At 39.9% G+C, this 25,269-nt stretch overlaps 1 protein-coding gene across 8 annotated transcripts in view; it reads right to left on the bottom strand.

Moving 5' to 3' along the window:
* Positions 1-15,257: 15,257 nt before the first annotated feature.
* The window catches only part of satb1b (SATB homeobox 1b), a 79,142-nt gene continuing 69,130 nt past the window's right edge, over positions 15,258-25,269 (bottom strand). For all 8 annotated transcript variants that reach the window (XM_084727631.1, XM_084727635.1, XM_084727627.1 and 5 more), the window contains 2 exons: positions 20,030-20,236; positions 15,258-17,343 (listed from right to left, as the gene is read on the bottom strand). In XM_084727631.1, coding sequence (XP_084583757.1) covers positions 16,723-17,343; positions 20,030-20,236 — 828 coding nt within the window. In that variant the 3' untranslated portion in view covers positions 15,258-16,722. The remainder of the gene's footprint in view (positions 17,344-20,029; positions 20,237-25,269) is intronic.

The following is a 25,269-nucleotide window of genomic DNA, read 5'->3' as shown; positions in this document are numbered from 1 at the left end:
TCGTCCCCATTCCCCGGCATGCTCAGACGCTTCTTCTGTGGACGGCGCCAGAGATGGAAAAGTTGTAAATTTCTGATTATATGCAGAATAGATTTAGTCTGGAAGGCCCCTCTCAACACAATTAAGCACCCAACACCCATAAATTAAACACATATAGGACTTCATATCTGAATGATATTCCTGTTGACCACGAGAGCCCTGCTCGGCTTGTACTTTCATTACGAGTGTAGTCACAGACTGTGTTCAACCAGAACTCTCCCACTCAACTTAAATCAACCAGCGACACGACACATTAGGAAATGTTCCTACCAGCCCGACACAGAAAAGTTGCTCCATCGCGGGCGCCAAAGAGACGGCGACACTCTCACAGTGTGTCACGCTGCTATTTTAACTAATTCACTTTGGCACACAGTAATTGAAAGATGACGGCAGACTGTATTCCCTGAGAAAATGATAATTCACAAGTGGTTTCAATGGGAGGAAGTGTCGAGAAACAAAAGGCATTTTTAGGATTTCGGTTGTGGGATCTGAATGCTGTGAAAATTGGCGTGCTCGCAGAGGTCAGGCCTGTTTTAGTATCAGGTCTGACTCATGAGTGACTCGTGAAACACAACTGAGGTGGATTTTTTTTTATGGTTTGTTTCTTTTTTTGAGACGAAGAAACTGAAAACATGCAAAGATTAAAATCCTTGCTGCAGTTTGATTAAACAAATTCATGATTTGAAACCTGTTTGTGTTTTATATTTTCTATTACAGGCACTACTACAGTTTTCACTGGTTATGAAACCGTTTCAATTTAAAACTGATTCCTCACATGGCCTACATGAACAAGACAGTCCACGATAAGACTATTTCTATATATTTATTCTGAATGTCTGCTACCAGGTTGGATTTTCTGTGATTTTAGATGATTTTCCTAAACAAACTTACAGTGATTAGTACATTAGCCAGTTAAAAGGAAGCATGAGCAGATTCTTATTTAGATATTGTTTGGTGAAACACAACCACTTTTTTCCATAGAGCAAAAGTTGACAAAATATTAAAGGTCCTAATAGTAGTAACTTTAAATCGAACCATTTCTTTAAAGGAGCATTATGTAAGACGCCAGCATTCAAAACTGAGTACAGCAGTGCAGACAAGTGAGTTGGAGCCATAGACTGTATATTAAATAGGTTGAATCCTTATTCAATACACCGTCTGTGTTTGAAGCGAGTTATTTCCCCCTCGTCCCCAGACTCAAAGCTCAGACATGTTGCCTGCAGGCTACAGGGACGCTGAATCAGTTACGAGTCCTACACTGTAAGTTGATCAGCTGTTTATTGCTCTGCCAGTTGTCCATCGAAGTAAAGTTTAGCTCTTTATCCTAAAATCAAAAGCACACTGCTCCAAAAATACACACTCTGGAGTTTAAGTTTGGTGACTGCCTGTCTCACTGCCTGCCAGACTCCATCAACATATTGCCCAATTTAATCATTATAAGCATCTACTCCTTTTAAAAGATTATATTTTTCTTTTCTTATGACTCATAAACGGACACTAACTCATTCAAGGAGCATTCAGCATTAATTTGAACTCTAATAAACATGAAACATGCAAATTGAAACAGACGTTCTGCACTAGAATGGAGATTTTAAAGGAGAACATGCTGTCTGTTGGACAAGACAGTATTTCAACTTCCTTAATCTCTGATGACATACTTCATTTTATGCTTTAAATATATTACATGTTTCTTCTTTAAAGAATGTTAAAATGCTCTGAAAATCCAAAACACAGCCCCTGTCAGACATGGACTGTTTGCAGCACAAAAGAAGAAGAAAACTGAGCTAAAGGCTTCGGCTGCTTCTTGACATTTTCATAGTTGTGTGGTGTGGTGTGTGGGCACGGCCTCCAGCCCTCTGCATGCTGCTGTGTTGTGGTCTGTATTTATATGGTGACCCCTCCCACCATCCTACAGCTGCAGGTCCTCAGTCATCAGGTGAGTCAATTAGACGACACAAAAGATCAGCAGAGTCACTGATCTTTATTCTGTCAAGTAATACATCAAACTGCATGTAAACAATACCACTATGATGTTGTGTAAAGACATAATAGTGTGCATGAAGATTCAGAGCAGAGCTGTCAAAACTGCAGCAACCTAAATCTGCAAAACATGAAGTCATTTCTGACGCCTAAAAATTTAGATTTTCTTTTTCTACACAAGTCAAAAAGTGTCCCAAAGAGTTCCAATATTATTGTGCATGTTTCAGGGTTTTTTTTAAACTAAAAGAGAAAAGGAGTTGCAGTTTTATATGACCTTTAAGGTAACAAGAATATATGGCTTTACAACTGTATATTTTTAGCTTTTTTACCTCCTCCATGGACACACAGCTCCTGGCATTTCATGACTTCTAGCTCTGCATGAGCACAGAGGCACCAAGATCTAAAACACACACACACACACACACACACACACACACACACACACACACACACACATAAAACCTAGATATTTTATTTAAAAAGATATTGTCTGGTTTTATCTTTATTAATTTTGTGCAAGTGTTTATTAGATTACACTATCATAAACTCATGGACCATTTTTCTGCCCATAAAAAATTGAAAAAGTATATATTTTTCTATTTCCATCATTAATTGGAACCAATGAGTGAACCAGTGGCTGTGTTTACACACATTACTTCTTCCAAATATGATCATATTCTGAATTTGATACAGGTCACGTAAACAGCATATTCCTTTTGGATATTCCTAAGTAGGCCTTATTCTGTATTTTCAGTTTAAGACAGGTGAGATATGCTGATGTTATTCAGGTTTTAGGAGCATTTTTTACATAAATGTGGCCCAGTTTGCAACACATGGCCTCTTACTTGTTTGCAGCAACATGCCATCAGACTGCAAGGCTGAGGATAACAAAAGAGATGCAACCACAAATGAAAAACTCACATTTCTGGTTGGAGGGAGAAACACACCTACTTTGAAACATTGTGAAATCAACAGGTCCGTGGATCTGCGCAAATATCAGACCTTTTCAAGGTGGTTTAACAAATGAAAGAGGAAGGCTGCGTTTGCACAGTCAAATAAAACCACCAACAGGTGAAAATTTTTGAAACATCCTATTTTAATGCAAAGATGCAAAGTGGTTCAAGCAGCTCCAGCTTCTCTTTTCCATAACAGTATGTCGAGTATGCACAGCTGTAAATGGGAATCTTAGTAGAATTTTCATTTTCATTAGCCATGTAAATATTTTAAGAATTTTTCAGAATAAGGGCAAAAACAGGATTTTTAGTGCACTGAAATGTAGTAATGACACCTGAACCCAGTACTTTTCTTTACTTTAGTGTAAAAATGTCACTATTTGCCTCTCAGCTGATGCCAGGCTGCCTGAATGCTCATGGAGACAGAAAGAGAAGCTGGCGTGTTGTTTTTCTGCTGCCTGACATGTGACCTGAACTATCACTGGCTGAACATTGTATCTTCACTACATCATGTGTATTTATATAACCGATGGCATTAGACAGTAGAACAAAGTCATAAAGTGACTTTATCTGAGTAATTCTCAACAGATATGTCAACTCTTGGGTGTCTTTGCTTTTGAAGTGTTACTGTCCATGAGTCTGTAGTCTCTCAAAAACATGAAGCACAAGAGCACACGTGTGGTGAATGGATTAAACTCTGTCTTCATCCGCTCTAATATAAGATGTAAACATTAGCATGCCTGGCTAACTAACAACTAGCTTACTAGCTGCAGTAACTTTACCTCCAGACAAACTTCTTAGATCCCACTGCAACAGCATTTGTTCTGTGTGGGTTTGAGGAGGAGGATGTGGACCTAATCTCAGGTCTAATCCGGGTTATTTTAGCTCTTATCCTGGCTACGTTCCGTTAAAAACGCCTTGGATTGAAACATTAAAACTGACTTTTTCGGCTGAGTCAGGGAGTTAGCATTATCTTACATCAGCCAGCTACACTTATGAAATCTGCTTGTGAGTCATTATTTTAGCCGACAAAATCAGCTAGAAATGAGAAGATGCTTTTGTTTACGTCTCTCAGGATTCAAAGACCTCATGTTTCAACAATTACCCCCAGTTTCGATGTTAAACTGCAACCATTAATATTGTAAACTGCATAAATGCAGTGCGAGAATGGAGAGTTTGGCAGGCTTAGCAACAGTAACTAAGGAGGACGGGGGTAAGCGAAGGGTCAACTGCAACATAAAACCAAAACTAACCGGATCAAATGTAGACAGTGTGAGAAAAACATGAACCTCAGTTCAGGCTGTCAGACATCAAAGCGCCTTTAAATAAAGGTCTGGTGGCTTGGCCAAAGCTTGTTGCACAGCAACAGTTTAGGTGGACCGTACCTGCATCAAAGTGTTAAAAACCTTAAGCGCGTTTCCTCTGTTACATCCTGTTTCCATCCATTCGCCCAACAGTCAGTTGAGTTGTACTGCAGTCGGAGGTAGCTGCTCATTTATGCATTGTAACTGTTAGGTAAAGGTATGGTATCAGAGGATTTAACTTCTTTTCCCCTGAAATCATCCATTAATTAGCAATAAACAATTTCTCCTCACTATCTAATTGGCATCACATTTGTCAAGATACAGTTAAAGAGACTGCTTAATTAATTAAACATGAAATAGCACCTTCCCCGAGTGTTTGAGAATACAGATGTAACCCTGGAGTTTTTTTTTTCTCCACATACACCAACACCTCCACCCCACCCTCTAAAAAAATTCAGCACCAGATTTGATAAGATTTGTTCTCTTTATCACTTTAATTAGCACCTCCCTCCTGTCCCCTTTGCAAATGAGGGGTAGGTGAGGGGGGGGTTCGGGATTTGATGACTTAAAATGCACACAGCTAACGAGTTATTCATACCCTGCACAGCTGTTAAGGCAATTTAACTGCTTCTTCTCCATTCTCCCTTTTTCCTCTTGATGCTTACTTGTCGAGGAGGGAAAGGTGGCAAGAGGCCTCGCAACAGCTCCATTATCTTGGAAAGAGAAGCTCTGATTCAAAAACGGCCACAATTTCCATCATTCACCTGTAACAGGAAAGATTTACAGTGATTCATACCTCAAACTTGTATCTTTCCTGGAACTTAGGAGCATTTTCATGCAACTCTGTCTTCGGCTGTGAAGAAGTAGGTGTTACGTAGGCAAGCAAGGTGTCAAAAAAAAAAAAAAAACCCACACCTGACTGCTTTAAAGCTGTTTCTGTTCAGAGCTATGAGCACATTTCTATGCACGCTGTATACTTGCGTGCTCCACCATTGCCCATCTGTCGCTGTGCAATTATGATCAGAGGAAAGAAGTGCCTGAATGAAATATCCGCACCTCAGCTCCCATGCAGATTGCCGACCAGGACGTGTCAACTTCTCCTGGATCAGCATCCCCATGATTGGAAGATCACAACTCACATCTACAAACACTGACACAGATGCGAGCATGCTTTACTTAAATCCACTGAATTAAGTTCAATAAGGTTCAAATATTGCAAAGGTTCTACATGGTTTAAGGACATTTAGGAATATCAAAGACAAAGACTGAATAGGGATTCTTCTCCTTCTTGTTTGGGAATTTTTATTTTGGAAAGGCCTCCGTGCGTAAACCTCCAAGGACAGGTTTGTGAAAAGTGCAGACTTTTGTGAAAGCGCACCTACCTTTAATCCAGCAGTTTATCTGCAGCTCTCTGGTTTTAAAAACTGAATATATTATACACAATTCAAGCTGATAAGTGGTGAGGCACTTTGACGTGCCAGCGGCCTGAAAATCCGTGATGCAACTTTCACTGTTGAGTCTGTTTTGGTCAATGCATAAGTGGAACCATTGTGACAAGTGGCGTCTGCTGAGTGGTGTTGTTCATCGATGAGTTATTGCTTTAAAATGAAAGTGGTAAGACAGGTTTGGAAAAGGAAAATGGGTTCAATTAGTACTTCAAATAACAAGAGGCCACTTCAGCTAAATTCCTAGAATATGAACAACAGGCCGCAGACTCAATAAATAGAGATGAGTTGATTTAAATTTTTTTTCTCTCCCTCTCACTGCAGGCTGCACAGTTAGTTATGTATTATTTCTTAGACGAAAAGGTTACAAAACCAACATTTATTAATATTTTATATCATTCATGACTGATTCCTCTTTTGCTGTCCCTGCACTAACATCGCTCATGTAAAAATTCTTTGCTTTGTAAATTTCATTGCAACATCCTCTTTCTTCACACTCACAAAAAGACTAATATTCGTAGGGAAATCTAATTCTGTGGTTTTCGACGCACAGCTGAGTGAATGGACTGGAGGCTTTGGCACAAACTTTGAAGATAACAGAATTCTTTGGAAGCTCAGTAAGTCCATCTGTCCGTTTCACAACATTATGCTTGAGATGCTTGAATTGTAAACAGAGGTGGAAGGTCTGAGCGCCGTGGAGCCATGAGTGTGTTGTTGTGTCTGCCGCCCAAACTCAAACAAAAGCTGTTACGTCTGAGGCAGAATAAAAGGGCAGCCAGGGGTGTCGGCCCTAAATTTAAATACAAGACCTGGAATGTAAAACTTAACAGCTGAGACCCCTTATGACCAACTCAGGGGCCTGATTTTGCAGCTCTAAAGCAGGGAATTTACTTTAGGATTTTAGAAATATCATTGTTTCAAACGTATTTGCAAACCTTACCTCAACCTCAAGGCTCGCACTGTACATGTAAAATAGAAAATAAAAAAGCCCTTTAGCCTGCCGGTCATTCAGTCCATTGACAATGGTCCCTTCCTAAGTCCAAGCTTTTGGAGGCTTGGTCAACTGTCTCCTTTCTTGTTAGCTTCCTTGTACTTAGATATGCTATGCTAGGCTGAAAAAGAAAACCAACGTTTTGCTGGAGGACACGGTCACATATTAACTTCGTCAGCGTTAGCAAAAGACCAGCTAACTAGCTAGCTAATGTACATCAATAGTTAGCTAGCCAGTTACCTAGAATTTTGCTCTGGAACTCGTTAGCTAGCTAGTTACACCTGATAGCTCAGTTAACAAAATATGTCTATAGCGATCTTTAGTTAGCTAGCATTTTTTGTTAACATTAGCTAACATACAGTGTTACTACGCCTACATGGCCCATCTTTATTCATCTTAAAAATTAGTTGTCCATTTCAACATATATGAGCCAAGCACATAGCATAAGAAACAGAAAACGAGAAAGTTGGTCAAATTTGCTTAAGCACGTTCTGAGAAGAAAATTTATAACTTACTGACCTGTGATCTATAAATCTCACACATCTTGATAACAGCCATGGACCCAAAGAGAGAAGCCAACGTTTAAACTAAACTAAACTAAATACAAATTACCTTGACCTTGAATTAACTTGAGGAGAAAAAGTTGTATCAGTGCATCCCTAGAGGTAAGCTAGCTACGTTTTACCATCCATGTTTTCTGTCCACATGACACGTCGTGGCATTTTCAGATGCTCTGTTGGCCACTTCTTGCAGGTGAAGTGAGAAAAAAAGGCGGTGACGTTGATGAGTCGACTCATAGCTTCAACTCTGCCAGAGCCTGACAGCAGAGAACCAAAATTTCTGTCGTGTCAGAAATTCAAGCAACCCACCCGACAGCTGTTTGGGAACTGCTGATCGGTCCTCGCTCCCTCCCTGTAAATTGCTCGGCGAACAACGCCCAATGATGCTGAAATTCGGTCTGACTCTAAGATGAGTTGTGCAGCTTAAATCTAGGTCAGAAACGGGCTCAAATCATACAGTGCATGCCCAGCTTGAAGTGATATCTGCATAACTGTTGGCGAGGAGAGGCCCATAGTTGTCCAGGACTCACCTGGAACTGCTAATTTTGGGCATCGTACAGAAAATTAGAACATGTTAATAATCAGGATAAGACAAGGGCATGTGCCACTTTTTCCAGAAATCAGCATACATATTCATGTGAGAGTGATGTTGCTGAATTAATGTGATCAGAAGGACGGTTTCAATCCCCACTGAGTTGGTTCATGTTTAATCTTGTCTCCTCAAAACCAGAAGGCAAAGAGCAAGAGAGGAGGGGTGGAAAGCAACTCAGTGATTAATGTTATTAATTTCCACACCTCTAACCTTCTGTTTCCGCTTCTCCACGTTTGGAGGTTGAGAAACCGAGCTTTTTTCTCAAAATATTTGGCTTTTACCAGGCAGCTCGACAGAAGAGAGGGAGGCAGGAGAGGAGGAGAAGTTTTCCGATTTACGTCGGGGTGATTCCACGGAGATTGCTATCATTAGAATAACTTTATTAGGCTTTCTGCTGCATTTCCTGTTTGATTTACTGCGCAGTCCCAAGGGCTCATGGGTAGGCACTGAGGACTCCCCTGCACGAGCCAGACCTGCCGATGTTGTGCTGCAGCAACCTGAGTGTAACGTCCCTATTAATCTGGAGCTAAACGTAGCAGAAACATAACGAAGGTGCTGCCCAATAAATCTCTTTCAGGCCTTTAAATGCAGCACGCGCTCTCAGTGGTGTGTCGATGTTTGTGTTGACAGAGAGATAACAACCATTTGTGATCCTGCATAGGATTCTGGGTATGGCCCTCGCATTAGCACTACTCTCAAAATACATTTTTGTACCTGTCAGTAATGTTTGATGCAGTCTCTAATGACCAGAGGTGATAAAAGTCCACACATTCTTTACTCAACTAAAAAAAAAAGACTCTGATTCCACGTATTTACTCAAGTAAGAGTCAAAAAGTAGCCTTCCAAAGGACATTTCTACCTCCTGTTTCTGGGCAAAGCTAACTGAACCTCACCTTTTCTATGCGGCTGAATCTCCCTTTCTTGACTGTTCTGTCTTGTTATGTCAAAAACTTCCCCACCAAACTTGTTCCAGTTGATCTGAGCTGCATTAGCCTCAGCCTCACTGCCCAGAGGGCCAATAACATTACAGCTTTATGGTCTGAGCAAGCTAGCTGATGGATGCTAATCAAAGCAGCTAGTAGCTATATTGTTAAATACAGGTCTTGTCTATCAAGGAGATTTGTATCCAGAAGCAAAACACAAACACACACACACACACACACACACACACACACACACACACAGACACACAGGCTTCTGTATGAAAGCAAGCTAATGCTAGCTGCAACTGTACTGCAGCATGAACTTCCACACAAAGCAACACGAAAAAACAGTTCCTGACACATAACCCCGTACTCTCATTATGTAGTTGGCTTCAAATGAGGCTTAACATTCACGTAGTTTCTCTTGAGTGTCCCTCAATATTAGTCCAACATCAAACCAGCAACATGTCAATGCCAAGTTCAACAGGATAACCCACAAAACAAACACTACAACAACTTAAAACATGCAGAACTTGCAGCTTTGAAGTGAAGCTGGGTCATGGACAGCTGTGTCCATCCATCCTTGCAGCATGTTGATGAAGCAGACTGTATTAAAATGGTTATTGCACACAAATAGGAGCTTTCAAGTTGTTGTGGGTACATTTTCATCACATTCACACCAAAAGTAAAGAAGCTCTTATGCTGGGCCTTGATGTCCTCTGATGCTGGGAGTAAATAAAGACTTTGGCACTGATTCTTGCAGCCAACAACAGAGAAACTGGCGTTGGACCATCACCTAACTGCAGGAGGGTCACTCAGCCAGAGGTGGTGCTGTATTACATAATGATGTAACCAAGTAGCCAAACAGAAATAAAGGCTGGATTAAAAACTTTGTGTTTCAGGTGTTCAGGAGCAGCAGTTTCTGTGGGACTTTGGGCTTTGTGAGTTTGTTTGTCCATGTTTTCCATTCACAAATAAAAAAGCTAAAGGAAAGTTATACTGATTCAGTCTATTGCTTAAAGTTAATATGTGTAGAATTTTTATTTCGTGATAGAAGTTTTCAGAAGGTAAGAAAATGGAGAAGATCATGGGAAGGAAACATGCAAACATATAAGTCTTTGCTAACGTGCTTGACGCTAGCTTGAGAGAGTAACTTCCTCGTTGGAAAACGTTGTGTAAATAAGCAACATACAACTTTTTCCAACGATTTACATGAATCGGTGCCAAGCAGCACTTTTGTTGAGCAGCTAATTACAACCCATATGTGAGTTTATTGCAATGAGGTGAACCCTAGTGGCCGTAGCAACTATGACAAGAGCAAAGAAAGAAGTCTGGTGACATAGTATAAAGAGCGACAGAGTCAGTGTAGGGAGAACATGAACTTATTGAAACCTGGTTATGTGACGTAAGTCACGTATTGCACCTGCTTAACTTAAGTTCATAAATTTACTCACCTAACTAACTTAACTTCTTAACTCTAACTAAAATACTTATTTTAAGCGAAACCATGAAACCTAACCAAGTAGTTTTGGTGCCTAAATCTAACCCAGCTGCAACAGTTTCACAACGTTAAAGATGAGACAACGGAGGACCAGTGGGACGAAGGTCCAGCATGACTGTTGCTGGTGTTCTCCAACAGTCATAGCCTATATTTCGTTTCGGTAATCACTAGCAAATGACCTATTCTGTCGTTTAGGTATGAGGAAGTGTTGCATTACTTTTTATCTTGTCTTGGAGTCTTTGGCAGGAGAACCCGGCGTCTCATAGAAAATAACAGGACTGAACTTCGCATCACATTCAGTGCAGTCAGGTTTTGTTTGTAGAAGACTGAAATAATGCGTTACTGTCATCATGCAGGTCATGAAGTGGCTTTCTTGATACCACCACTGGATGGCGCCAAAGTAGGGAATTTTAAAATTTCGTACATTTTTTGGCATTATAGCACCAAAAATAAGAACGATAACCACTAACAGTGAGCCTTAGTGTGTTTTAATCTTATCTCCTCATATTCATTTTTTTTTCCTTTTTACCTGTTTTCATTGAAAAATACCAAACACGGTCGTTTCAACTGATTTTTACACTGATTTTATATCCCAGTGCCTCCCAAAGTTATTGCAATTCCTGTTGCACGAGAGCACGGATCAACACAACAAATAAGATCCCCCTGAAACATTAAAGCTCAGAAACACAGCTCCAAGGTAAAACATATCACCTGAAAAAAGGGTTTGTAAAATGTGGTATCCACTCATATTTTATTATTACTTTTTTAAAATAATTTTGTTGATAATCAAAATAAGCAATTATAATATAATAATAATATAATAAATAATGAACCCTACCTACACTAAAAAAATAAAATAAAATAAATAAATAAATAAATCACACTTTGGGACAAATGTTCCCCACAGGGACAAAATGTTTGACCTGATATTTGTTATTCTTTTCCACTTCAGCTCATGTTTTTCACAGATTTTCTGTTGACTTCTGTTGTACATTAGAAAGAGTTAAATAATAAACTCCTCCTCATCTACCAGAAATAAAATTATACGTCCTCATGATTCTGTTAAAATTCTCAGGATTTTTTAGACTAATTGTTGAATGTCCTGTATTAGGCTGATGAGTGCTAATTCTGGCTTAAGTATCACATGTGACGGATTATATAACAGAAAACTGTGAGGGTCTGAGCCAAGTTGTGAGCCGTTCCTCTCCTGGTTTACCCAACAGCGAGACACTTGACAGCCTGGCAGAGCTACGAGTTTCAGACCACCTTTTTCAGAGTTGTTAAGTGATGTATCCTGCAAAACAAGCAGGAAAAAAAAAACAAACAAACAAAAAAAAAACAACAACACAAAATGTGATTGAAATCTGCATTCATGAAACCCGAGCTTCTCCAGCATTCCTTCAAGATGTCTGTGAAGTGTTAATGTGCTGTTGATTGACATCTTCATGAGTTCTCTGGGGGTTTGTGTTCACTGGAGCATGTATACGTTCTTTAAATGTGTCCATCCTGCAGATGTGCATCCTGGCAATAAAAAAAAATACACATTATTGGAATAACTTACACCCGATACGAGTGATAAAAGTTTTTCATCAGTGCTGTTTTGTTTTAATTGTTTGGTGAGGATTTACTGAAGGACTGTACTTTTTAGGTTCCTGTATTTTACTTGATTATTTCCATTTCACACTACTTTATACTTGTACTCTACTACAGTTCACAGGGAAACATTGTAGGGCTGTGACAAATGATTATTTTCACTATCAGTTAATCTGTCAATCATTTTCTTGATTAGCCAATTGGTTGTTATAGTCATAAAATGTCAGAAAAAGCTTAAAAATTTCCTCAGTGTTTCCTTAAGTCCAGAGTGACGTCCTCAAATGCCTCGTTTTGTCCACAACCCAAAGATATTCAGTTTTTCATATTTGAGAAGCTGTAATCAGAGAGTTAAGACAAGTTTTCTTGCAAAGAAAAGACTCCAAACAATGAATCCATCATCAAAAAAGCTGGCGATTAATATAATAGTTGATAATTAGTTAATCGACTAATCACTGCACAACATTTATTTGACAGCTTGAGTTATTTTTCAGGTCAAGATTTTATATGTAAAATGTTTGTTGAGTTTATAAAATATCATGTATTTTATATTTAACTTTCCAGAAGTATATAAAACAGTTAAAATTAGTTTCACTACAAACAACATTAAAATAATACTTATACATTAATCTATCAGCATTAATAATCAAATATTATAATGTATATTTGTGTAACGCTCATTTTTCTGTACTTCTGAAACCTTACATACATGTTTCTAATAATTCTCACACTGTAAAAATAAGTTATTTAAACTTAAAACTTAAAAAAGTTCTATCTGGGTTGATTTTTATGTTGACTGAATTTAAAAAGACAAGTTGAGGTAATTTTGTAACTTTTCAGTTGTACTTGCGAAAACACGTTCAGTAAGCTTAAGACATTAAGTTGAATCAACAACTCTTCAGTCACGCTGACGATCATTACAAACAAACTTGATTTCCTTTTACATTCAACATTTAACAAATTTCAAGTCAAGTCAAAACATTTCAAGTTGGAAGAAGTCGTTTTGATGAGTTCTGGTCTGAAAATAAATACTAGAAATTTTAATTAACTTGCATAAGTAAAACTAGGGTAAGTTAATGAGAATGCCTTTCAGTGACATTTTAATGGAGTAATTTATTCTAAATTAAATATTTTTTTTATATTGCAATATTGCTGAATACAGCCTGCAACAATGATTTACACCAATTTGAAGCAAAGCTCTCACTGTTTCAACATTTACACCTATTGTTGTTGGTTTTTTTAAATTTGTTTTTCACGTCAAAGACCCTCAGTTTGGGAGGACTTTGTCTGAAGGGATGGGTTTTTGTTTTTTTTTGTTTTTTTTTTTTACTATTTTTAGGTTTGAAGATAAAATCTTCATAGTCAGTCAATGATCACACTGTCAGACTAAACTACAAACACTCAAAATCAACCCTATCTCTTATTTTGTTATTTTACCTTCCAAAAAATGTGATGAAAGTTTAAATATTTGACTGCTGCTTTTACTGGGGATCCCCTGCAGCCCACTCAACCTCGACCCCTGTTGGCCCCTGAACTCCAGTTTGAAAACCAGTTTTAAAGTTCAATGGCATAAATTATTTCACTTTAAATTGATGAGATTATATTGCATGTATATGCAATGAAATGCATATGTTGTGACAACTTTTGCGTACTTTTGTTCCTCCCCTGAGAGCGAAATACGATCCAAACACGTGTGTGAATCTCCCCGAGTTAAAATGAAACTTTATTTGGTGGTTCGACCTCAGGAACTCCACCCAACCGTCAGCGAGACATGTGCGTCAACTGCAACCTTTATGTGGAAACTGTTTATTTGCCATCACATTGAGAATTTCCACAAATATCACAAGAAGATACTATATCTGCTGGGCCTTTTTTTTTTTCCCCCCCAAAGCGGCATACCGCAGCGTGATGTGGCGGCATCGTCTATGAGAGCTTTCTGGGAAACTCGTCTAGTGTAGCCTGCTAATTTTTAAAATAAGCAACGGCACGAGAAGGGCCGGGGTAACAGAGTCAGTGATTCATCAGTCACCATTCTTGTCGTAATTATGATTTCTATTTTGACATCTGGGGAAAGTCTTTGAAGTGTGTTTGATGCCGTGGCGAGCAGCGAACAGCCTAATGGAGATGGAGTTTCTTGTGCTTGCCAGTCTTCTCTGAGCAATCACCCATGATACCCACCCGTGGCGAAACTCCAGCACAAAACTGGAGCTTTCTGCCGAGGAGACAGCGGTTGTGATCCCTTTCAGCTCGTGATCCACTGAAAAACTCGTCTGCAGCTGCATGTGGACAGTGGATTTTTTGTTTTCCCCTAACGCCCTTTTGGACTATTTTACTTAATTTATTGAATTAAAATTCCCTTTTTCTCCCCAGAAATCATTCCACAAATATTCTTGTGACCACCTCCAAGATCGACAACCACAGTTATAGAAAAGTATTAGCCATCTGTGTGGAAAAACCTTTTCTAAGGCTGAGGCAAATATGGCTGATCCTTAAGAAAACAGTGATAATGAGGAGGAGTATTAGCTGGAGTTCCTGTTGTTTGTTGGTGCCTTCACCTCTGTTTGTCAGTGAGTAAGTCACTTGTAATGTCAAAAGCTGGAAATAATGAAGCTTAATGGTGCCTTTATACTTTGTCAAGTGTGTTTTTCTTTTTTCTTTTTTTACCTGCACATCTTGATCTCCACCTCCAGCAACACTCCCCCTCCTTGGAGAGCGTCGTGACACTTCTGTATGATCTGTTTCATGACTTCTTTTCCTCTGAACACACACAATGTTACACTCTGGCTTTTTATTCATGAAAAACAAAAAGAGCAGAACATCAAGGGAACGCCGGCCGAGACTGGCTGGCACATATCGCAGGGTGTTAACAGGTGAGGGTAATTTCCTAAAGGTGCAGACACCTGGCCTCACCTGGGGTTCACAGCGAGGTCAGGACACCTGTGCTGTTTTATATCTTAAAACTCCCTGCAGAAGGGCTTTTGCTGTTCCAGGTGTTCACACCTTACATTTATTTATTTCAGATTTCACAGGTGCTTCAGATACACTCAGCAGTAGAAGAGCTCAGGTACAGTCGGTTTCGAGAGGAAGAGGCACGACAGAACGTTGATTTTCAACTTTGTACGGTGAGCTCTTGCACAAACTTCAAATATATTTACAATAATAAACAATCAATGATTCATAAGATGTGATATTTACAGTTATTACAAATAATGTGTTCAGTGACTGCAGCTGAATGAGTCAGTAACTGGAGCTGATATCTCTTAGCAGTAGATTTAAAAACAATTCACATTGTTTCGTCTTTCGTGCGCAGAGGGGGAATTAAAAAATCCCGCTCTGGTGTCGAAAGAGTCTGGTCAAGTTAATGCCAAGAAATCTGTGGTACAATACAAACAGTTTAATTGTGTAATTAACAATCAATAACCACTTCTAGTTAGAACATTTCTGCAGAAAGGAACCGAGAAACACTTATAAAACAGTCAGTCGTAACAAAATAACTGGTGTTCTCATTGAAATAAACTCATAAAAAAGAAACACTTTTATACAGAATATTTATACAGGAATAGCTTTTTGAATTGGATTGTTAACCAAAGGAAGACACATCGCAGACATCGATTTTCACACAGATTGCATATGTTTTTCTTTCTAAGGTGTTCTATAGGTTAGTCATTTTACCTAAGCTTATTTGCATGATAGTAAAAATTGCATACAACATTAATTGTGAAGCTTGAGCATGAGTTGGTTGACATACAGCACTTTTTATAGGCAACCTTTAAAGCACATTTCTCCATTTAAAACGTTTAAGACACTTTTTGTTTTTACTGCCCATCGAAATTACATTTATAAATAGAAAAAAGATCGGTGGAATTTTAAAAAAGCTCTACGCAAACATAAACTTTTAAAAAAAGTAATTACATCAGAAACACTGCATGAACTGCAAATAAATAATGTCGGACAACATAAACATGGTGTAATTCACATTTCTAACTGTGTGGCAATTCAGAAAGTTACAGTGACAAAGGTTTTGCAAAATAATCTAACATCGGCAGTGCCGTATAGTACAAGGCATTTGTTGGCATAGTTTCTTTAAGACTGTATTTTTTTACAGTTACAATATAATGTCTATATATATATATTTATATTTCCTCCCTAACAAATAATATGTAAAGACTGAGCTATTCTTGGAGATTCACCTGGGCTGGGTGATCGCGTTCCAGAGTTTGGAGTGATCCATTATCACATTATGCGCTTTTTAAAAGAATAACTAATCTGCCAGCAGGCTCCAGACTCGATACCTCATAATTAAGGCCTTGTCAACCACTTGGTCCTTGATTTCATTTGCTATTTTTAAAAAAAATCCAGTTAAACATCACGTACGTAAACACCTATCAAAGTCCTAGCAAACTCCAGGGGGACTTTTTTTCTTTTTAAATATAATCAGTAGCTCAAAAAAGATAAAGTAAGTCAGTGTAAAACAACAGACATAGAGTGCAGTCAGCAAATATCCACGGCAACATACTTAGAATAATTTTTTGTGCAGATTATTTAAATGATGCATCAGTCTTTACAGTGAATAATACAAGTTTTACAAAATCCAAAAAGTAGTACTTGAGTCTGAAATGGGCTCTCCAGTGTGTGAACACTCGCTTCACGTAGCCTGTCAGTCAGCATCTGATATAGAAACACTCCTCATACAGTCCAGGCGCTGCACTGATTAAAAACACTACTTTTCTTTATTTGCGGTGTGGTGGTTCTGTGTCGGCCGGAGCGTTGCGTCTAGCACAGTCATCAGTCTGTGTGTGTGTGTGCACGGGAAACTCTCAGTGCGCGTTCAGGCGGCGAGAGTCCTACTCCTTGGCCTCGTGTTCTAACTCTGCCTGGGCCTCGGCGCCTCGGGCCAGCTGCTCTTCGATCTTGATGGAGAAGATGGTGCTGTTGGTCTGCGTGCTCTCGTCCAGCTCCTTCAGCAGCTCTCCGCTCTCCCTGAAGTCCGTCAGCTCCTCCTCGAAGGCCGAGCTGCTGCTGCTGCTGGTGTTGGTGTTGGCGTTGGTGGTGGCGGCGGCGGTGCCGTTGTTGTTGTTGTTGGGCTCCTTGAGCGCCTTGGCTGGGTGGTTGACGTAGAAGCGCTGGTTCTGGAAGAACTTGATGATGGTGAGCTTGGGCAGGTCCAGCTGGGCAGACAGGGTGTGGATGGCCTCCTCGTCCGGGTACAGGCCCACGTCCTGGATGAAGCTCTGCAGGATGCCCAGGGCCTCCAGGGAGATCTTCCCGCCGCAGGTCCGCGACTTGATGCTCCCTCCGCGGCTGCCCTCGTCCTCCATCTCCGCCGGAGAGGCGGTGGAGGGCTGGCGGGGAGGCAACCGGGGGCCGGTGGTGGGCTGCTGTTGCTGCAGGGGCTGCTGGGGCTGGGAGGGGTGCTGGAGGGACAGGGAGGGCTGGTGCTGCTGCTGCGACTGGGGCGGCTGAGCCTGCGGTGGGAAAAAAGGGGGAAGAGAAAGGAGACGGGATGTTATCAGTGAACACTTATCGGCGCCTTAATAAGGCCTTTCATTAAAATCAATTGAGTTGTGAGGAAAAATGGCCCCGCTGTGTATAGAACAGCCACTTGGTTGAAGGAATTTTCCATGTAATATCTCATTGAATGTAATCAGTTCTGCAGATATGATTTTTTGTCCTTTTTTGGTAGTCTCTCATTGTGGGGGTAGAGGCAACAGCAACACACTAACAGAGACACGCACACACATATGAAGTGAAAGACACAATCAGCCGTGCACACAGTGGGAAACTGGCCTCTCTATTATAGCCTCTGCTGCTGCTTATCAGGCTCTATTGCCAGGCAGTGATAAACAAGCTCCCTGTGCACAATTCACGTCGCGATGGTCTGGCTGATTTGCTGCAGTGTGAGAATGCTATCGATGGCTTTCACTCTGCCGTCAGAATCCCGTTAGTGTAAACACATGACACATTACTCGTAAAATGTCTCATTGTGTGGTTGGAGAGGGAGTGAGTGGGCAACTCGTGGTCCCTATTGACCCCGCAAAATGGGTGCTCTTTTATTTTCATTTCTGAGTCAGACACTGTAGAATAGGTGTTTCATAATGAAGTTTGCAAAACAGCACTTTGCAGGGACTCTGTTTGCCAGCTGCATAAATGCACCCAAAGATGTGATTCTACTGTACCAATATACTGAGCTATGATAGTTCTTGTTGAGCAAATGTGAGCTAATTTGGCTAATGTATCGTGTTAGCGAGGGACCGGCACAAAATATTTAAACACTGGTCTCTTATGGACACTGTAAAACGGCACCATTAAATCAGAAATAATCCTATTTTATCAATCTACAACTGCTTCTGTTTGCATGCAAAGTATGTGCAAAATTTCCTCTCTCTTTCTATATCTGCTGCTGGAATTGATTTATAAAAGAAATCCTATTACCTTATTTATATCCAGTAAATGGCAGCCTTTGTGAAACACTGGCCATGTCTCCCAGTAACCAAATAACCAATCAACCACTCAGCTGTGGCTCAGACTTTTAATAGAAGTATTATTGTACTTCATTAAGATATTTCGACCGTTAACCGAGCCCGTGTGTTATTTTCTATTCATCTGCCAGATGTCTTTTATAAAGCAGCCCTTTTCAAATAAGTTGAGGCTAATGATATCTTAGAGAACGGCTTTCCCCTGAAAAGTAGGAACTTTTAAGTGTTGCTGTGTTTCTAATTACCAAGAGTTCATAAAAACTTCAAAGTGTTGTTTATTGCAAATTCTTGGGAAATTAGTTAAGATTAAATGAACGGAGGGAAAATTATGTTTTTTACTTATTTGTTTTTGATACAGAACTTTAGAAAAGAGCATAAGAGAGTATAAAATATGCACAAATACATTAAGCAGAGTTTTATCAGGAGGGGGTTTGTTTCTGTCTCTCACATGCAGCCTGTTTACACAAATTCAGGATCCAAGTAACAATCATTATCATTAACAATCCACTGATTATTTCTCAGTAATTTGGTCTGTAAAAAAAAATAATATAGTGAAAACACTGATCACAACATCATAAATCCCAAGTAGACTTCCTGAGGTGTCACGTTTTTCCCAACCAACAGCCCGAAAACACAAATATAATTTGTTCACTGTCACATACGACGAAAAACAGAAAATCCTCACATTGGAGAAGCTGGAATGTCAATGATTTACTATCTGCTGATCAACTAATTGATTAATTGTTTCACCTGTAACATGAATAACAATCAAGTAAAACCCTGTATGTGCTGGTGTGTTTGTGTGTATTCAAGCATCTATGCTACATGAAAAAAAATGTGGCATTTACACACTGTAAAAAAAATCATACAGGAATTTAGTTAAATCATCTAAACTTTTCTCATTAATTTAGCATAAATATATAAGTTTTATTGATTCAAGTTAATTAAACTTAAAATGTGGAACTTATAAACTGGAGCTTTTATAATCTTAAGTCTTGACTTGAAATGATGAGCTGAATGAATGTTCTGTGCTGAGTTCAATCAACTCCATAAATTAAGTTTCTAAAGAAACATGATCTGCAATCGCAACTGTCCTTTTTTATAGTTTGAAGAAAACACGGATGATGAAAACTTGCTGTGTGTCTTTAATACACTTTAAAGAGAAGTTTGAAGATAATACTGTGCTTGTTTTAACAATAATGATGAAGGTCAGAATTAAGTCGCTACCTCCTCATACTTGATACTTTCTCATATCGTCTTCATGCCATCGTCGGAACAAAGTATCTCCAACAGTGAAATGAAAAACTGACTTTTCAAACTGAGAAAATGTGAAAGTAAAGTTCATCAGTGTGACTGAATGGTTGTTGATTCAACATAATATCTTAAGTTTATTGAACAGGTTTTCTCAGGTAAAACTGAATTCATGTGACTACAAATGTTGGAAATATTTAAAATTTACCTCAACTTGTCCTTTCAAATTCAATCAACTAAAAATTTTAAGGCAGCCTTGACACCAACTTTTTTAAGTTAAAACAAATAGTTCTTTTTTTTAAAGTGCATGTGTTTCTATGTTTTATTACAAACTTGTCAACAGTTTTTTGTCAGAAAAATTGTGCATTTTACTGTTAAGTGCTGCGCCCGAAGGCACAGTCAGGACACACGCCGTGACGCTCACCTGTAGCTGGTCCGTGGAGATGTGCATCAAGTGCGACGGCCGCTCGTTGTGGTGCTGCTGCCCGGCGCTGCTCTCCTGCTCGTAGATGGCGTCGCGCTCGCCCTGGGAGAGGCTCAGGAAGCGACGGATCATGGAGAGGTTCTCCCACAGCGTCCGGTTCTCTGGGGAGGGATCCTCCTTCCAACGCAGCAGCTCACAGAGCCAGCCCTGAGGGAAGGATTAGAGAGGGAGACACAGACAGAAAAAGAGAGGAAGTGTAGGTCAGTAAAGCATGATCTTTACACTCAAATGTGAGCACATGTCAAAAAAGAACTGCTGGAGGACTTATTTAAGACCCAAGAGTATAGACACTGGTTCTCACAAGCATCCAGTTTTTTAGTGCTTTACCTACAAGAACAATGAGATTATTAAATGTGCTTCTTTTGGTGTTAAAATAGACGAAAGTTACAGACAGACATGCACCCCAAATGTTCTTTGTAAAGCATCAAAGTAGAAGATCTAGACATAAAAAAGAGATGAAAAAGATTCATTGTAACAGAATTATTTAAGTGATTAAAATACATGAAAAAGCTGCTTTGCAAAAACACTTTCCACTACTAAAATAAATCAAAATAAAAGTAAAAAAATACACACAGAGAGAACAGCCCATTGTTCCACAATAGCAGCACCTGCAGTTAGTATGTTTTTCTGCCACAGCTGAAGATGAAGATGTGAATTAGCCAAGGTCAAGCAACACAGCAGGAAGGAACAATTTAACGTGACGAGAAACACACACTCGCATATTGAGTAGCACCCTTGGGAGGAAGCAAGTGACTCCCATGTTTGAAACACTCCAGCAGAGGGCCATGAAAGACAGAGCTGAGGAACAGCACAATCAGAAACGCTTTATTTCATCAATACAATGGGCGCACAACAAGTCTGACCTCGGTGAGTCAGAGATTCAATATGAGACTGACATGTTGCTGAGTGCAGGACAAACGGTGGCACGAACTCACCTGTGACTCGCCTGCAGTTTTAAATAAAAGCTGCAGAACTGCACAGAATCACACATGTGCAAAGTACAACTAAATTAAGATGATGTGTCACGATGATGATATGATCATACTGTTTTAAAATGTTTAAATTAAACTGAATTGCGGAAATTTCTGTTTGAGTAAAAACTTGTTTCTAATGTAGTACACAACAGTGGAGTTCACTCATCATCAATTTAAACATACAGTGGACCTGAGCGATGAAACACGACACGCTTCATCAATAACAATAAGAAAGTTGTTCAGTAGTTTTACTTAAAGGCATGAAATGCAAACCATCAAGAAAGCACAATACAAATATGTCCTGTCTTATAAACAACTCATCATATTCCTTGATAATGGAGCGCGCTACAAGTGACACACACACACCAAGAAAATCAACTGTTGTTCAGTCGCACCATCGACGCGTGACACAACAACAGAAACAGTGCGGAGTGAGAAAATGAGTGCAGATGGTGAGGAAATTGTTAATAAAAAAAAAGGGCGGATCAGCAAGTATATTACATGTGTGCCTTGATATATAAGGTGGTTAAACTCTATATAAGTCTGTTAAATTCAGCCTTTTTCCTCCTGATCTTGATCAAAAAATTAGTCATTAAAAACATGACATTGACATAAATTCAACATAAAAATACAGGTAATTTTGCATATATTTGCCACACAATTATACTTCAATATGAGGAAATATCTGTAATAATATGATGATTCAAATAAAGCAGAAACCATTAGTCAATCAGCAGATAATTCTGAAGATTGATCAATTGTTTTAGGCAAGATTTGTCTTATAAAGTTAACTAAAAGAGTTCTGTTTATTAGATTGTTGGTTGGACAAAAAAGACAATTTGAATATGTCACTTTCTCTCTGGGAAATTCTAATCTTCCCTTTTCATCATTTATATTGAAGTGTAAAGTGTAATGTTGATTAATGTGCGCTGTCTCTTTAAATAAACAGAGAATAACAGACAGATTAATCGATAATGATAATTGTTGTTGGCTGCAGGGCCTAGATTTAAATGATATGGGAACTTCCTCCTTCATTTCTGTACTTGTGGGAACTTTTTAAAAAATTTTGAGCCAGAACTTGGCTGACTGAGGTTAACACTGGAACAAAATGCGAGGACTGTAAGGACAGAGTTAAATGTTATGGAATAAAAATACAGTCACAGTGATTCAGATGTGTGTTTGTGTTTGTTCATCGAGCTGAGTGACAAACTGAGGATTCACGGCTGCACAGACAGAAGGGCTCTGCAGGGGTTGAGTGACGTGGCCTCCCAGGCTCAGACGTGACGACCTGAACCTCAGCAGGCCAGCGTGTGTGTGAGTGTGTGTGTGCGAGTGTGAAGGGAAATAACACTGTAGTGCTCTGTGGGAGAGCGAAGAGGAGTCGGGATGGGGATGAAGCTGTAGTAAATCTACAAGAGAGCTGTAAAGGGACAAGAGTGGATGAAGAAGGAGGGACGGTCGGGGAGCGAAACCAGCGAGGAGGAAACGCAGCGTCAAAGAGAAGCAGCGAGGTGTGTGAGCGTGTGTGTGTGTGTGTGTGTGTTACAGAGGGCTACTCGCTCAGCCGGGTCTGTCCTGGCAGCGTGACAGAGCAGCGCTGTAATCTCCCGGCCAGTGCGCGGCAGCACCTTTCATTTCCACAGGATTACACCGCGCTGCTGGTCCGCACACAGACACACACATGCTCACACACGCATACACACAGAGGGCAGAGCCACGCCGCCACACTGCATGCAAGAGATAACTCAGCAGTTTGGTTGTCCCCTGTTCCAACTCCTCCCATAAGCCACATCAAACCCAGGAGGGGTTTTGGAGGAAGCCGAGAGGGGGAGAAAGAGAGGGGGAGACATAAAGAGGGAGAAAGAGAAGGGAGGAGAGCGGGTAGAGGGGGCCATAAAGCCTGCGTGCCCACCTTGTTCCTTTGCCACGTTTATTGTTGCGTTTTTAATTTGCATGCAGAGGGATTTGGACGGCGCTCCAGTTGGGCTGTCTGTGGTTTCAGCTGATTCGGTAGTGAGGGAGAACACACACACACACACACACACACACACAAACCCCACACAAAACACAAACAGACGCACACAAACCACCACACACCATCTTGTCAAAGCCAGAGAAACAGTACCCCGGCCCAACGATGGAGTAATCCAACTCAAACACTCCCCAAACCAGCAGGATTAAACCCAAAGTAGCAGAGCCAATCAAACAAAGGCACGACGTGAACTCCATTTCAATGCCAGGAAGTCCATTTGATGAAATAAAGTACAGAGAGTTTATTAGTTCACAAGTGTGAATGTTCGTCTGTGTGGCTTTTTTTTTTTTTTTAACTCTGCTGCCTGCATTTCTTCAGTGTCTGAGCTGACATTTAGCTTTTATAGAAGGGGTTGAAGGAAGAATCACACGGTACACGAAAAAGACGAACATTTGCTAAATGATTTTTATGCGATCTACGTCAAACGGCAGTTAGCGCTGCTCCCGGCCAGCACTGTGGACAGTGGACAGTCAGCATTTTCCATGGCACTTTCAAGAGCTTTGTTTGTGTTTGTCTAATTGCATTGCTTCCACAGGCCAGGCAGAGGCAGCGGGGATAAAGGGAGGAGAGACAGAGATGGTGAGAAATAGAAAGAGGGGGAGTGAGAGAAGTTAGTGAGTTGACTGCCTTGTTGTCAGTAAACTTTAAAGGAGAAATCTGTAATATATTTACAGTGATAAATCATAAAATGACCACGATACGTCATCAGAGATCGAGGAAACGTATTAAGTTGAAATAATCACTTCTCTGACAACATTCAGGGCTGGAATAACTGTTTTTGTTTGCCTCTTTAATGTTAATTAAAGTTCAAATTAATGCCGAATGTTTGCTGAATGAGTAAGTGTCTCTTTACAAGTTGTAAGAAATCAATAATTATCTTTTAGAAGGCGTAGATATTTATAACGGTTAAATTGAGCAATATGTCAAAGGAGTTTTGCAGGTAGTGACAGTCACTTAACTTCCAAGGCAAAGTCTAGAGTGTGTATTTTCAGAGCAGAGTGTGTATTATAACGGGTCTGACTCACTACATTCTCACTTGTAATTGTAGATTTACGGTGCTTCCCCAGCTGGGACAGGGAGAAACAACTCGCTTCAACCACAGATTGTATATTAAATATGATTTCAATCTATTTAATAAACAGTCTACAGCTCCAACTCGCTATTTGGACTGCTGTACTAATTTTTGCATGCATGATATGATCCATATTGCTCCTTTGAAAGTAAAAAATCTGAGCTGTAGCAAAGACAAAAATATTTCTTCTAAAATGTGAAGTAGCATGGGATTTATTTAATGTAAACTTCTCTATCAGTATTCTTTACTAAATCAACAAGACTTTATGTTCAACATTCCCGTTCAACATTGTCGTACTGTTGCAAATCTGTTTTCCCTTTTATTGTTTAATGTAATTTGTCGAGCCTCTCCACTGCAGCTGACAAGCACCAACCGCTCTTGATTGGATCATGGAACTTGCTGCCCCTGCTGCTAAAGTGTTCCAACACGGTCCAGAAAACAAAAATCTAGGGCTCTTCAATCCAGTGTACTCTGTGTTTTGTTGAAGATCATTAAGGGCTCTCTATAAATAAATAGAACAGGTAGTTCAGAACAGGCCTAGTTGTCGGCCAACACAGAATACATTACACACTCACTGTGTTCCACAACAACCCTTGTTCGGTCAAGACATTTTCTCAAGTCACGGTTCAGCTGTTGTGGCCTAAAAGTACTGCGGAGACAGAAACCAGACAGGTGGAAGAAAGTCTGTGACTGATGAGATGGATAATTATCACCTTCTGCAAACCTACACTCAGATCAGAAGCAGTATTCACAGTTTTTTTTTTTTTCATATGAAGACAGGAATGTATGGCTAAGTCTTACACCTCTCATCGACTCTCACCATACAAAAACCACAAGCAGCCATTTCCAGCGAACCGTCTCAGACGAGCCGGTCGTCCAAACGGCAGACAGCCGGAGTAAATGAGCGTCTGGCTGAGAGGTGAAGAGCGGACTGAGGCTGGTCAGGATACTGATGTTGCTCTGTGTTTGCTGGACGATAAAGGATTGTTTGCTAACACGTTAGCCGTAACAAATTCATAAGCCAGTGGTGAATGAGAAGTATTTTGTCAGTTTAGTGGTGAGATCACTTTAACTTTTTTTTATTTAGTGCTTCTGAATAAAT

This window comes from Lutjanus erythropterus, chromosome 9, assembly GCF_056507025.1.
Source record: "Lutjanus erythropterus isolate fLutEry1 chromosome 9, fLutEry1.hap2, whole genome shotgun sequence".
NCBI classification, from domain to species: domain Eukaryota; kingdom Metazoa; phylum Chordata; class Actinopteri; order Lutjaniformes; family Lutjanidae; genus Lutjanus; species Lutjanus erythropterus.
This window is presented reverse-complemented; position numbering and strand designations above follow the sequence as displayed.